The sequence below is a fragment of the Schistosoma mansoni genome (genome assembly GCF_000237925.1).
Source record: "Schistosoma mansoni, WGS project CABG00000000 data, supercontig 0235, strain Puerto Rico, whole genome shotgun sequence".
In the NCBI taxonomy this organism is placed as follows: Eukaryota; Metazoa; Platyhelminthes; class Trematoda; order Strigeidida; family Schistosomatidae; genus Schistosoma; species Schistosoma mansoni.
In genome coordinates this window covers 234,604-248,363 of record NW_017386099.1, presented here as the reverse complement: position 1 = coordinate 248,363, position 13,760 = coordinate 234,604, and the positions used below count along the sequence as shown (strand labels likewise).

Below are 13,760 nucleotides of genomic sequence, written 5' to 3'. Positions count from 1 at the left end.
GGACTTGTTTAGCTGAAGGCTTTCGGCCATGCATCCGTACCAGATCACGTTGCAATACGGCGTGGGACACAGCTCCTACGTTCATTAGCCAGCTTATAGTAAAGGTTCCTCGATATATTGGTAACGAATCAAATATATCTTTCCTGCCTCTTCTCGTCTGACTTCTGGTTTCTATTTGACTGGGAACGATCGAATATAGAAGGTGCTACTGGTAGTTAGTTGTAAAACTAGAACATCCGTTGCATCCTCAAGCTGGACCTCTCTACTCTGTCTTGTCGCAGATTAATAAATGCTCTGAATATGATGTAACGAGTGCTAAGAAGTGATTTATGACCCAATATGTCCTCTATTTTTCTTCACAATAGATTGGGAAATCTCACAGGACATAGCAGGCTAGCAGAAAAGCCTGGAACGAACAAAATACTGTTATTAAGATCCTTTCATCTCTCATCCTCCAAAATCAATACCACTATTCTACGTAAGACACAATACCATAATCGTCAAATGCCAGTAAATAATCTTTGAAATCAGGCTATTGCAAATGCATATTGGTCATTGTATCTTTAATATGATACTCAAATTCAAGTTGTGGCCTTGAAAACTGACAGGATTGTCTGTCTCACACTTGTGTTCTTTTTGATAGTGTTCGACTGCTTCCGTTAATAAATGTAAGTGGATTCAATGTGCTTTGTGACCTTTTTTTACCTTAAATTACCTCACGGCTCCCCACACTCTCCCACCACATAAACGACTTTCATGGAAATGTCCCAAAAACGGATCAAAATTAATTGCCTTTGTAGGAGCTTGTGATTCAGTCAGTTTTTAATGGTTTTGAAAAAATCAACTTAACAGGGTCAAAGGTGTGAAGAATCAGGATTGTGATTGAGAGTTTTGAGTTTTTTCTATCACGAACTGACGTCAGCTATTATGTAAAATGCTATCTGGCCTATGGATGTATAAACTGCACAAAAATCATAGAGTTTCTGTCTTTATTTTCATTATTTCGTCCATGAACTGTAGTCTTGTACAAGCGTATAAGGTGTCTTCATTTTCATCAGGGGCCTCCTTTTGTGTACCCCCTTGTGATAAGTGTTTCATTCTTTGTTCTGGTTATTCCTATACAGCCGTTTTACAAGAAAATAAATTTTCTTGTACGATAATTTGTTTGATACATTTATGTCTTTAAATATCTCTTTCAGATTAATTAATAGTATATTTACAGGTCCATTTATTTAATAATTACTCAACCTTCGGGAAGATTTGTCATTCCACACATTTCAAAATATTGAATAATGTTCGAAGTATTTGGTGGATCATTCATCAGGTACGCTTATGACGTTTGCTGATATTGTTTTCGCACTACTTGTAGAATGAGTGTTAAGTTCATCTATCGAGAACCTATAAGATTTATGGGAAGCCTAAACAAAGTTGTTTATCCATGGATGAATAAAAAAAAGCCATTTTGGGTGACTCAAGAGGCCAGTCCTTATGTAGATGAAGACGTTACGCCAGAAAACAAGAAATTTTTAGAACAGCAGCGTTTAGATCCACTATCTAGTTCTAAAAGCCCTATCATTACCGAACAATGGACACAAGTACCTTGGACACCCTATGTTACTCAAAGATGCGGTCTTATTGCAATCAAGTTAGGAGTATACCCACTATGGACTAAAACTGGAAAGAAAATGGACTGTACTATTTTTCAGGTGGGTTTATTAGTTTAAGTAACTCAGCTACTAACGTCATTTTTTCATCCGCAACCAATCTAACTAGGCAATAGTAAAATAAAGATTGAATTGGACGTTTTGTTTGCCATTCATCTATAACTAACATTTTTATGTCTATGATACTCTTCGAATGCCTAAATTTAAGTCATTGTTGCAAGGTTCGAACTTAAAATCCACCAGTTGAAAGTCAGGCGCCTCAACTTTTTGGCCACTACTCCACACAGTCTACTCATACTTCTATTTGACTGATTACGCAAATTTGGTACATAATAGGCCTAAAAACCTCAGCCAGCCCAGTTCAATATTTGGAAGTATGTATATTTCCAAGCTTTTAAAAGTCATTATTCCAAGCCAATAATGTACATGGCCTTCAAAATGCCAAAGAAGTAAATAGCATGCATGAAATTAGTCTATTTCATCTACCCTACCATATGTGTGTCATAATTTTTTTTGGATTCCTCTTCACCCAAGAATATCTTGTTGGGATTTTTAACATATCGTACCTCAATTCGCTAACTACGTCCCCCGCTTAAACATCTTCAAAAACTTGACTCAGCTCCACGCGATACAAAGTGCCAAGTAATTCTTCATTTGGTGTTTTCTATTAGCTGTAAATCTGGCAATAGATAAATTTACTAATTATCAACATGTGCCATATCTTATAGACGTTAATATGGATATATCGACTATCTCTGTATCAATTCTTGCAACGATTAATTCGAAAGGCTTGTTTCAAGTGCGTTTATCCGGGGACTGTGGCATTTTCGTCTGGTCTTGTTGGCGTTGGTGTCACAATAAGCGCTAGAGCTGAGGCAGCACTAATCGATTAGATCCCCATTAACAGTCGGTTATGTGCTGTTAGATTAGAAAGCTCCATCAAAGTGAGAAATCGGCGTGAGAAACGATGTCTTCTCGTTATATGTGCTTTGCACCTTCAAAGTGTAAAGTACTTCTACAAGACTGACAGGATTCTAATCCTGTACTCACCCTGAGTGGTGAGCAGATTGAAGTAGTCCAGATGTTCATGTATCTAGGTAGCTGCATAAGTGCTGGTGGTGGCGTGAATGATGAGATCGATTCACATATAGTGAAAGCCAGAGCGGCTCATGCCAATCTGGGCCATCTTTAGCGCCTTCGTGATGTTAGTCTGGCTGTAAAAGGTCAGATCTATAACGCGTCAGTGAGAGGAGTTTTGCTCTATGCTTGTGAAACCTGGCCTCTTCGAGTTGAGGATGTTAGACGACTCTCTGTGTTTGATCATCGTTGTCTCCGAAGGATTGCTGACATCCAGTGGCAACACCATGTTTGTAATGCAGAGGTCCGGCATCGTGTGTTTGGGCTCAGAAACGATAATCCAATTAGTGTCACCATCTTGAAACGTCGACTTCGGTGGTTTGGACATGTTCTACGAATGTCGTCCTAGAGAATTCCACATCGCACATTATTCGCCGACTCTGGGACTGGTTGGAAAAAGCGGAGAGGTGGTCAGTGTACGACATGGTGTCGTGGTATGAGAGAAATCTGCAAAGGGCTGACTTCTGTTGGTCCTTCACGATTCCCTGGCTGGTGTCTAAGAGATGGTGCAACACAGTGGCTAGAGAGAGATACGGCTCAGAATAGAAGCCACTGGCAATCGTGCTGTAACTTTATGTTACTTTCTTCATAAAAAATAAACGAAACTTCTTTGACTGAAAGAATTCTTTCTGGTTGTATCTTTTCTAACTGAACTCCTCTCATTATTATTATTATTATTATTATTATTATTTCACCATCATACACTAATTTCCTTTTGTTATTGTTCCCTTTTTTCTTATACGCACCTTACATCCTTTATCTCTTCCCATTCTCATTGTTATTGTGTGACGCATATGTATCTGGTTCCTCTTTGTACCAATATTTATGTGTTCAAATAAATAAATAAATACTTTCTTGAACAGAATTTTACGCTGTTTGTCTTTACCAAACTTCTAAGAAAACGACTTAAAATCCTCAGTGACATAGTATTTAAAAGTACTAACAAACATGATCTGAGTTTGATTGATTAAAATAATCCCATTAAACAAAATGCGTCACTGTTTTAATGACACAACATAATATTTAGCTTTTAACATTCGGAAGCTATTCTGCGCATATAAGTTTGCTGATTTACGAATGTAGTGGACTACATCTATAGTAACACCTATTTAACCATCCTACTCTTATCTCTAAATTTTTTTCTATCAGATCCCAGACAATCATGCTATTCGTTATACACCTCCTTCAGAGATCGACAAATACATCAGCCTACTACATCCGCGTCATTATTGGTTAAATAATAAACGGCCTCCTTCCTGGATAACTCAAAAACGTTGGGGTATACAATTGGTTGGAGCATTTTCTGCTGACCCTATCGAGTTCACTTCTGAGTGGTGTGGTTTATTTAAAGAAGCTGGTATACCACCGAAGCGTAAAATATCTCGTTTTTTGGTCAGCCCAGATGCTGCTTTAAAACCTGGTTAGTTAATTAGAATTTGTTTGATCTATTCATAACTTCCACAGCAACAAGCACGGATATCCCACCATCCATATTAATTAATAAATCTTTCTCAAACCACTTCATTTCATGTTGTGAAGTAAAGTGACCTATTATTTTAAATTGTAATTTACCAAAACATTGATTCACCCGTGTTTTTATGAGATCGTTAGTCTGGTAATTTGTTATAGCTCACAGTTGAAAATTTGTCCTATGAAAATATTGTATTTGCTTTTATACATGAAATTTTGCAACCAGTCAGCTTCTACAAAGCTTCCAGTTTTCTTCACAAATCGCTATTTCTTGAAACCTCATTTAACACTGAGTAATTGCAGATGAAATTTTTCTTAGCTTAGGACTGAGTATTATTCATACTTCTAATGATCCATATTTGTAGTTCTTAGGTGTCTAGTCTAATATTAACATTCAACTAATGATATCCGATCATCACTGTCAAAGATACTATTTGATATTCCCTGATCACAATATTTTACCCGATGCGTCCCGAATCAGGACAAGAATTGACAGTGAACGATTTTTATCGGAATAAACTTCAACAACAAAGATATATTAGTAGAAACATTCAATTTCATATAGAATATGCTTAAGAATTTCTTACCATTTCGATTTTTCCCCTAGCTCTGATCGGTTGAAAATGAACTAATCAGCATTTTCCAGCTTTTGCCTAACCCTAACATCCAATAGCCAATGAGTCTCTATTGTTTTGACTCTTTGGTTATCGTGAATTAATTTACACTAAAAAGGGATAACTTTTAATCTCTAAACCAGTTACTTCTTTGTAAAGCCCTCTGCTGTTTGGAACTAAACTTAATTGTGAAAATTTTCAGCCAAAACTAATATAAAACAACCATTTTTTTCTTCTCCAAACACTTACCACTGAATATTGGTTTTTACCGAATGCTATCTTTAAGGTCAATGAATTGCTTTAGAGTTAACTATCTTTGATTTTTCAATTTTCTTCCCTGTTTGTCTATTTATGTTCTCCTTAAATATCATAATAGAGTTGTTATTCTGATAACTTCATCTGATAGTTAGTTAGTTAGTCGGGGGGGGAGATAAATCTGAATTTATACCCCAATTAATTTCTTTTCTATCTCTTACTTTTCTGAATACGGATTAAATGTTTGTGTTTACTTATCATCGTTGACACTATTATTACTTGTGCGTATTAACAATACATCTTGTTGATCTCTTCTTGTAGTACTGATGTAAATTGTAGCAACTTCGTAAGGTAGTATGTTTTCATAAAGAAATGGGGCTGACACTTACTACGTGTGCCGAACCAACGCCTCTGTCAGAGCAATGTGGGAGTAGGTTGAGAGAAAGATAAGGGCGACCAAACTAAGACGTGAAATCAGTTCATGAATTCACTGACTACCTGCTTGGGTGTTGTAGATAAACGGAGACCACGTGGCCTCAGTCCGCGGTTGGAGAAATTTAGTGATATGGCTCAAAACCGCTCTCAATAACTTAAGTTCATTCGTTCTTTGTATTTCCCTAGATACTGATTTTGAAAACCATCTTACACTTTTTATCTTGTAAATTCATTCTTTCTTCTCCGGTCATATTGTCTATGCTTAGTCCCTTTACCCATTATTGGTTTTATTTACTTATTTGTTTATTTGAACACGCAAATATTAGTACAAGGGGGCACCATTGAACAACAATGTGGCCAGTAGTAGTTATCATTGATTTGTGTAAAGGCTGTGATACCGCTCGGTTGCCCAAACAGATGCAGATGGCTTTATTAGGAGGCCACTTCCCAACACTTTGACCTAAAAGTCTAATCCACAAGGCAGTGGAGCAACTTTACGAGATGCAGTCCCATGGTAGTCGATAGTCAACAATAACTTCATACGCCTTTTGCTCCTTCAGGATGCTGGATCCAATATGCATCATTAGTTTGGTGGACCCTCTATATCCACCAACCTGGTTAAGGCGTCGGACATTCGGTTTTCGTCCTCTCCGCACCGCGCGAAGGCAGTGAGTAGGGCTTCACTGACAGTGACCGTATACGTGTGGCCATGTGAGAGCACTTTGAGAGGGAGAGCTGACTCTTCCCACTCTCGGCTGTACCAGGGCATTCGGGGGCATCCAATATTAATACTATTTCTACATATACTACTGTGACATTCGTCTTGGTATGTTCATTTGACTGTTGATATGATATGGTAACTTGAACTCGTTTACATTTATTCCGGATCCTACATTGTTTATGATTGACTAAGTGATATTGAATATAAACTAAATACATTTATTTAATACAGAAACCTCAATATTTATTCATCGTGCAACATTTTATCAAAGGAGTTCAGTTAGTGAATTTTGTTTATTGTCTTAAATTTAGGAACACCTTTGAGTGTGAATCATTTTCGTGTGGGTGATTATTTGGATATAACTGCAAGAACGTAAGTTGCTCTTTTTTGACTCATGATTTCAATTGTGAAAATACTAAATTCTCCACAAAACCCCTTCTGATCTATAATCATATGCTCACTAGTGACTGACTTCAAGAGATATTTCCTTGAGTTCTAGTGGGAAGCAGTGGCCAGTGGAGTTCTACCAGGTCTGTTGTAGAGATATCAGCTCACTGAAGACAATTGGTGAACGGTCGCTCAAAATCTTGGATTGGTTGAAGTTAGACATTAACACCGTTGGATGCCGGCTCAGTGGTCTATCGGTTAAGGGCTTCGGCTCGAGACTGGTAGATCCTGGGTTCAAATCTCGCGGGTGCGGGATTGTGGATGCGCACTGCTGAGGAGTCCCATAATAGGACGAAACGGCCGTCCAGTGCTTCCAGGTTTTCGATGGTGGTCTAGTTTCAATTGACTCATGATTTCAATTGTGAAAATCTTTTTTGAAAGTCAAATTTCTATGTTTATGTAATTTTGTTACTGATCATAAATTTTTTCAAAAGCTTTTTTTTGTTCGAAACGTATCAGTCAATCTTATTTCATATGATATCAAACTACTTTATATATTTTTCAACACATTATCATTATTTTCTTGGTATGAATGCATTCGTTCTTTATTACTCATTCCATGATACATTGACTTGCACACTCAAACTCGAATCTCAGAGTCACGGGTTTAAACACCATCCCTTTACCGAGAGCTTCCAGTAGCTCAATTGTATCATCTGACCATTAGATATCAAGTATAGTCATAATGTTTAGTAGACCAACTTGTGTTTAATTAGTAAGTTTCATGTATCTACCAAATAATTTAAGGTGGCTGGTCTGAGATGGAGATTATTCCACCATCATGTAATAAATGCTTTTCATCAGTAAATCTGTATCTATCTTAAAGTTGGGCTGTTTATTACCGAGAGACTGGAAAAAGGGGTACTTTAGGTTGGTGATATCAATCCATTCAGTCAAGACAAGAATCTAGAACAAGAGAGTAAGTGGAAGAGTCAACAGACCATTGAGGGAGAAAAGCATTTCACAATAGTTAACGTTTTAAAAACGCAAATGTAAATTAGCATGCAAATAGGAACTGGAAGTTAAGTGAATATAGTTTGAGGTGACCTATGAAATTTATTTCAGTTATGAGATCATTATTTTCTACATTATCGAATTATTGACAACTTAAAGAAATAACCTAACCTAACTAACATCAATTTGACAGTATTGTATTGTTGTACTGTTTTTTCCCTTACAAAACAGTAGTTTTAAACTGCTATCTGAATTTCAAAAGATAATTCCAAACTATTTCTGTACAGTAATTACAATTTATCTGTTAGTTTTAACTCAGTATCTTTCTTCCTACAGCATTAATCGTGGCTTTGAAGGTGTTATTGAACGTTGGGGAATGAAAGGTGGACCTGCTGCTCATGGTTCTACTAAATTTCATCGTAGAATGGGAAGTGCTGCAGGACGTGGAGTAAGTAGGACAATCATTCAAATTAATTACCTCTTTGTAAGATTCGAACCAGCGTCACTCAAAAATTACAATTAGGGACGTTTAACACTGCTATTCCCGACCGTTGCTGCTACCCTGATGTGGTGGTCGGGCTTGCCTATCGTGATGAACCAATCGAGCTATACTGGCTGGAACAATCGTTCCTCAAGGTCCTACCATGCCAGACATGTCGGTTGAAGAGCGGTAAGACTAAAAGCTGCAAACCCAAAGTCCGAAGGCGAAGTCGTACTGCTAACTGTACAGAAGTGTGACAGCAGTAAGGTGTTTCCTTCAGACAACCAGCATAACAGCGATGCTGCCTTCCCACAAGGAGGGGCGGGGTTAGAAAAGGTCGACCCTAAAAATGCACACCTCGCCTTATCCCACGGATTTCCGTCTCCGGCGGTAAGGTCCTTTGAAGAACGGAGCTAACACAAAAAGGTCGTGTGTGACCGACCTCAAGCAGTTGTCCCTTGGGCAATGCGGTCACGCTCTCAGGTCATTAAGACCACTTCTAACCCAATTTCCTTTTCAGGTACCTCTAGAGGAACCCTTCCATGGTGTGGGCAACCGGGAAGTCATAACTGCCGTCATACCTCTAACAGCACTCAAGATGACTGACTGAACACTGCTATTTTGGGTTGCGACTGACTTATAGGATTGACAATTTTGCATTGATTGATCATTGAGTAGTAGCTAATACCATGTCTGCTTAGTCTCTTGTTGGTGTTGATCAAGCTCTACAAATCAAACCACTATGTATTCACCAGTCCAAGTGACTTTTCATTATGTGCTCTATGTTTGACCGATAGCATTCGATTAGGATTAGGAAATAGACAAGCATAACACTGGCCACTACTCTGTGATCAATCAGTATATATATATATATATATATATATATATATGCATTTCCGCTACTTTCGTATATCTCAGTATACTAGAAGTATTATTATTGATATTTAAATAAATAAATCTTAATTCAAGATGCGATTATCAGTATTGTAGCACATTACTATCACATATCACGAATGTGTATATATGATTTGCACATTTTTACTTTATTTCTCCTGATCAAATTTAAATTATTCTTCCATTTTTCAGGGACCAATCGTGCGAGGCAAACGTATGGCAGGTGTTATGGGTAATCGATTCAGAAGCTTACGTGGTGTAATGGTAAGCTAAGTTCTGTTTTATTAAAAAAAATTATAAAATCCTCTATGTATTTGTCTCATAAGGATAAATATAATTAATCATAAGGGATTGTGGAGATAGTTGGCCTGAATATCTTGAGTTTGATTCCTGATGATTTCATGGGTGAACATTGTTGAGGAGTCTCGTACTAAGACGAATTAGCTATCCAGTGCTTCCAGGCTTTCACTAATTTTGTAATTAAGGTTAGTCCGTGATGTAAACTTTACAGGTATGACTCAGTGTGATGTAATATACATCATGAATATTTAAAAAAATGCAAGATAAATGTTTTCAGATGAACCCCTTTTTGTCATAGAGAAGTCCTCAGGATTTATAATAATTAGCATATTTGAGGCTGTTAAAGTGATGAGTCGAGTTCTGACTGATAGATAGATAGATAGATAGATAATGCACAATGGTACAATGTTGTTGAGTTTTAAGTTCTCACGAGACTTAATTATCAACACAAACCAAGTCACCCAGTCACCAGTAAAACAAAAACTTGACTATTAGGCTTAATTCCTGCCAGCTATATCAGTATCTTTTTATGTACCAAACGATATCATTTAACAAAAAATACTAGTCACAACACAGAATCAGCCAGATACAGCAAACGAATCTTCACGATCACTAGTTTCTTTATAAAATTAGGGGATGATAAACGTTGATCGCATCCATCACTTATGATTAGGTTAGCAATTATGGACTACAACTGTAAAGCAGTCGCTCAAAATGATTTTGTAATTAGTTATTGATAAATAAACCTGAATTTCTGTTTAGATGGAAATTATAATTTATTTGATTTAATCTTATTTTCAAAGTCACTCAACCATTCTGATGGTTTGATTTATATGTGGTGTCTCCTCCTCAATGATAGATGAACCTATAAATCAAGTGCAATTTTAGAGTTAGTGAGATTTCTATTTCTAATTTGTGATTCTATTAGAAATTTCCTAGTATCCTGTGTCAGGTTCTACGTTTATATAGGAACTGCTACTAATGCTATTCGACCACTTAGTATAGAATATATAATCCAGTGTCCATTTAAAACAATTAGTCCCTTAGATAGATTTGGATAGTTTAGCAAGAAGGTGAAGATCATTAGAACTATGGGGTATATTGATGCAATACATGACGTGAAATTGTTGAACAAAACACTGACGGAACATGGTTATTATTTAAAATTCATAAATTGATGGAAAGGTCATAATATAGTGAAACCTACTATATTTCTGGCTCAAAAAACCTGTGTACACCACCCTACCTTTTAGCGGTAAGTTAAACAGCTTTGTATTAAAACAAAAGCTAAAATTAGTTGTTAGCAAAACATACTACTCAGAAAAGATCATTATCATGGTAAAAGCAAGGTTCATGCTTCGCTGAAAACCTAAAAGACATAAACAATCGCGTCACATCCCTCTGTGTTTACCTACTTAAATGTGTGTGTGGCCACATATACATAGGGATGAGTAATCGTGATCTGCAAATTAGAGTATCTGAACATGTACTTATGTGGTTACAAAAACAAATAAGATCAAATGATTAAATTAGAGTAGATGATGAATATCCATCGTTCCCTATTGCCAAATACAATTGAAACAGGTCTTAAGAGTGATCTTAACTCGGCTTTTGTGGTGTTGTACAAAAGTGTTTGAGGACTTACACTAAGGTTTATTGAAGCTTTGGCCACACGAAAATCCCCCCTTTAAGTATTCAAAAACAGTTTGTTCTTACCTTAAACTTACCCTAGTAATATTGTTTCATTATCCAGTGTAACTTTTTTCATATTGTTTTTCGCATTATTTTCTCTATCATAATCGTTTTTCCTCTTACATTTGCCTAGCTGACCTTTTGATTTTCCATATAAGTGTTCTTAACACGTGTATGTGTAATCGGATTGTTCGAAATGTATTGCGCTGTTATGTCACATAGCTCTGATAATCTTCGTCTTTTTATTACACTACCCATTGTATTCATAAGTATCTCTTAGGTCTTATTGCGAGACGCTAACAACAGTTAAAGACTCAATATAACATAACACAACATATGAGTTATGTAGAGATTATATTTCAAGCGAGCACACACAATAGGCGACCAAACTCAAAGCATTATTGGATATTAATCAAATAAAGGAAGTATATAGAATATTCCTAATCATTACTAATACACAAAAACAAGACTGAATATGTACACGTTAATACTTAAAGATATGTTCCGTAAAACATGTTATAGGGCTCATTGCACATTAATTATGTCTAATATTTTATTCAGTAAGTACTTTATCAATCTTAAACTGTAGTACACTAATGTTTTCTTGATTTTCTTAACGCACACCGCCACTACTACCACTGTTAACGATCATATTAATCAATCCCACGTTATGAACTTTTGCATTCTTTGTTACTAAAAACTATTTGTGTTTGTTTGTTTGTTTTTGAGTGATTTTTTTCAATTTCAAATTCACATCCCTCCCAATTTTAGATTTATCAATATACACGATTTTACTACACTTTACACCGGGTAAAATCTACCGTATACTGAGCAAACATGTATGTCTGATTATTGTGTATTTGTGAACACCTTAATGCATATCACTGTTTATAGCATCTAGCTGTATACACCATGGAAATGTCCTAAATACGTCTGATTTTTTCCAGTACAATTTGTCTAGTCTTAGTAGTAAATAATATCTAACAGTGAAAACGGTTTTGCCTTTTTTTCTTCTGATTTTATAAGATTCTAAATCTCAATAATCAAGCAATCTAGTTACTTTGAAAATAATGTGCTTTAATATTTCACTGTGAATTATGGTTTTATGAATCTACAGAAATGGTGTAGGGCTTAGCGAATAATCACAGGAAGAATGCAATTAACAACGAGTCCTATCACCCGATAGATGTTAGAATTCATTGTTTATGTGAACTAAATACTTGAGCCTACCGACTGGGTTTTTCGGTGAGGTCTTTATATTGATTAGTAGAGACACCAGGTTCTGAGTTTGAGTTCTGTTCATGGCTACCTCACCTTAAGCAGCTGGGTAGTGTCATTATAGAGCTAATCTGTTTGCCATTGGTCGAGAATACATGCCGTTTATGTGATCAACAATGCTCTATAATACTTGCTAAATATAACCTCTTTGGCTTGAGGCTGTTCAATCGGTTTCTATATTCACTCCCATCTGTGAGTGGGTTTACAACACAGTTTCATAACCCCATAGTTAATAAATTTTAAGTGAAATTGCCCAAACTTTAACGTAAAAGTAATGAAAGAACTGTTTCAAATATAAAAAAAGATGATCAAGTAGTTTTTAAGAGCACAAATGCAAGCAAGTAACTCATATTCCAATTAAATGGGAAGTTTACATTCTTACATAAACTATGACCTAATGCGTTTATTGATCTTATTCTATTGAACTCGTTAAGAGACAGTCTCTCATACTTTTTTATATTCCCATATATTTGTTCTCTCTAGATTGTGAGGATTAATCCAAAACTTGGACTTATATATGTACCAGGTACAACACCAGGGCCCGTCCATTCCTACTGTCTTTTGAACGATTCCTGGTTAAGAAATCGTCGACGTCAATTAAATGATAATCCACCACCAGTCCCAACTTATTTTCCTCCTTCTATCGTAGATGAAACTAGTTCAACTCAACTCGACCCGAGCTTGTGCCTTGATGTTGATGATGATTTTGAGCAAGATATTTACCATGAATCAATACATCCAAGTTATAGTCCTTCCATTTCCTATTCAGAAGAATCTATGTAAAACATGATTTCTTTGTTATAAGAATGTACATACAGTATACCTTCATAATTTACCTTTAAGTTTTTCTGCTCAAACTTCACTGAACGGTTAAAGTATAGTAGATAGCGTTTTTCTTTTTTCCTGCGACTGAAGCAAATCATAGATATACTCCCATTTTCATCGAATACTTTTACTTTAGTGTTTGGCTAGGCGTGCTGTAAAATCCCGTTGATATGTTTAATGTCCAACCTCAAAGAATTAGAATGTGAGTTTAACAACCGGGGTACAACCGTAATTGCACTTTGGCAACATCGTCTTTGGTAAGCTGTTTGTGGAACCCCCAAGAAACCAGATGTGGAATGCTACTCGACGAAAACTATCGTCTTAAGGGATATACAGAAATATAACCTGTGCAAGGGTTGATGTGCACGATCTTAACAGAAGTGATTTTCAGCTCACCATTTGCTGCACGGACCCAAAATCCAGATTTACAGTAGCAATATTTAGTCCTGAAGGGTAAATTCATTTCAGTTTTCAATAATAAGGACCTGTATTAATCCTTGCAGTTTGTAACACTGTCGAGGTCCAATCTCGTTTTGAATATATCAACAGAGGATGCTGATATTACGTGTTCTGGTAAAGAATCCCAATGATTC

General features: G+C 36.3%; 1 protein-coding gene across 1 annotated transcript; it reads left to right on the top strand.

Annotated features, from left to right (window-relative positions):
* Positions 1-586: 586 nt before the first annotated feature.
* Smp_087440 (50S ribosomal protein L3, putative) lies at positions 587-13,246 on the top strand. Its single transcript, XM_018792637.1, has 8 exons — positions 587-668; positions 1,200-1,324; positions 1,370-1,706; positions 3,951-4,221; positions 6,608-6,668; positions 8,034-8,145; positions 9,265-9,336; positions 12,826-13,246. Exons 2-8 carry the CDS (start codon positions 1,293-1,295, stop codon positions 13,123-13,125), a joined length of 1,185 nt encoding a protein of 394 aa, XP_018644370.1. The 5' UTR covers positions 587-668; positions 1,200-1,292; the 3' UTR covers positions 13,126-13,246.
* Positions 13,247-13,760: the final 514 nt, after the last annotated feature.